This window comes from Ceratina calcarata, unplaced genomic scaffold, assembly GCF_001652005.2.
Source record: "Ceratina calcarata isolate Rehan_Ccalc_2016 unplaced genomic scaffold, ASM165200v1 scaffold1545, whole genome shotgun sequence".
Classification (NCBI taxonomy): Eukaryota; Metazoa; Arthropoda; class Insecta; order Hymenoptera; family Apidae; genus Ceratina; species Ceratina calcarata.
Window position 1 is genome coordinate 4,763 of NW_017136689.1, and position 2,132 is coordinate 6,894.

Below are 2,132 nucleotides of genomic sequence, written 5' to 3' on the forward strand. Positions count from 1 at the left end.
CTACATAATTAAGTAAAAATATGATTACGTAATGTGAAGACACGTGAGTCATAGTGAAATTTCTCTGATATGATTTACACTATAATTGTTGTAGTTTCACAATAGACGCACGTAATTCCTCGGTTTCCTTATTTAAAAAAAAAAAATAGTAGTAAACAGAAGAAAGCGTCGTTTTCCTGTACGCAGTTAGGAATTGTCTCGAATTGCGCAATTCGTTCTCATAATTCGTTGCTTTTTAATGAAGAATTACGAAGTGAACGAGGAAGGAAGCTTGGCAATTGGCGAAAGCATCGACTTTCGTTTCCTCGTCTCGTGGGATAATTTATTCATAGAGACAACTTCTTCTTCTCGTTTAGAATTAATTCAACTGTTATTATGATTTCTTCATTAGATTTAATTGGGTGAAACTTTTTTTTTCAGCGAGGCAATTACTAGGAGTTTGAGGAGCAATAAAGAGATGGTGGCTGCTCTGTTGGCTGATTATAAGTCTCAGGATTTCGATGAGTCTGGAGAGAGTCTACCTATCTCGTTGCCACTGGAGAATAAGTATGAGAATCGATATGAGAGCAACGAGATTAGGAGGTGAGATTCTATCTAATTTATGTAACAATCATAACAAGTATACATGAAATCATTCAATTAATGTAACAATTTCTACTACGTTTCACTATATTTCTATCATTTTCTGTGAAATAATAGAAATTGTGGCACCAAATGATTCCTTACCATCAGAAGATGAGGCCTTTTGGACCCAAAATGCCCAAATTCCCTATAAAATCTTGTTGTCTTTCTCCTATAATTGAGAAAGAAAAAAGATTTCTCTAGAATCTTGAAAGTCACTTTATAGTTCCTGTCACGAGAGTCCATATCTCTGGTCCATTCTAGCACAGATATGGACTTTCGTGACAAGAATATATATTCAATTTTGACTGACTTCATTGAATCATTTTTAGACGTTCTGATGTGAGTTCGCCATTTGAGAACGTCGAGGAGGGTTTCACTTGTCCATCGGTGATAAAATACGCCCGACCCCAGCTAGCCAGAGCAGCTTCCGGTATATGGAAGTACATAATAAACACCGGCGAGCATACACAGACCCTACGATTAGAGAAATGCTCGTAAGTTAAAATAAAACATCGACTATTTTATAAAATTGTACAAATTATATTGTAAATAATTTATATTTAATTTTGTAATAATAATAAAATTGTAATCCTTCATTTTAGGAATCCTCAGACTAGCTGCTCGTTCATTTCTGAGAACTATCGGTCCTCCTGCGTGCAGGTGTACAATTATCACAGGCTGTTGACTTGGGACAGCAAATTGGGCCTTCATATGGACATCTTCAAAGTACCGACTTGCTGTAGTTGCCACGTTCATGGCTATACTGATTTATTCCCACCGCATCACAGCGACCCACCGCCTAGGGCCAAGGAATCATTCCCTGGGTCAGACTTTGCTACCACCGACCAAAAGGATGATTTTGAAAATTCGCATAAACTGAATTACCTGAGCAAATTTGCCAATGGCTTCGACTCGACTCTTGGTACATATAATAAAAAGTTGCCATTGTTATATAAGAAGATTTTTGGCCATTTTAATGGGTAATATTGATTCCCCTTAAGAAAACATTTTTCTATAGTCGACAAAATTTCTTATAAACTGTTTTAAGGGTAATAATCGATTCCTATATTTTGGCCATTTTAGTGGGCAACGTCGATTCTTAAAAAAATATTACATTTTCATAGATTCGAGTAACAATTATTCTTTTATTCATTAATTATTAAATACAATTTAATTTCCCATATTTGTGGCCATTTTTGTGGGCAGCAATTCTTAAAAAAAAATATTATATCTCCATAGATTCGAGTAATAAGAAGCCTACGATAGACAGTGCGCCCAGTCGACCAACTTTCACCCTCCCCGTGAGGCCAAGACCGAAGAAGCCCTCGACGTCGAATTCAAGACCGTTTGACAAACTGCCTCAGCAGCATGCGCCAAATACCAGGGCCCCAGGGTACACTGGGCCCTTATTAAAAGGTTCCAGACCTACCAGAAATAACAGACCCTATCGAAGGGAATCGACGTCTCATATTGAAGAACCGAGTGACACGAATAAAACGACATTGAAT

At 37.1% G+C, this 2,132-nt stretch overlaps 1 protein-coding gene across 1 annotated transcript in view; it reads left to right on the forward strand.

Moving 5' to 3' along the window:
• The window catches only part of NT1 (Neurotrophin 1), a gene marked incomplete at both ends in the record, with an annotated part of 3,603 nt that extends 1,474 nt beyond the window's left edge, over positions 1-2,129 (forward strand). The window contains 5 exons of the mRNA XM_018037072.1: positions 95-111; positions 421-582; positions 954-1,118; positions 1,227-1,546; positions 1,864-2,129. Coding sequence (XP_017892561.1) covers positions 95-111; positions 421-582; positions 954-1,118; positions 1,227-1,546; positions 1,864-2,129 — 930 coding nt within the window. The remainder of the gene's footprint in view (positions 1-94; positions 112-420; positions 583-953; positions 1,119-1,226; positions 1,547-1,863) is intronic.
• Between the last annotated feature and the right edge of the window lie 3 nt (positions 2,130-2,132).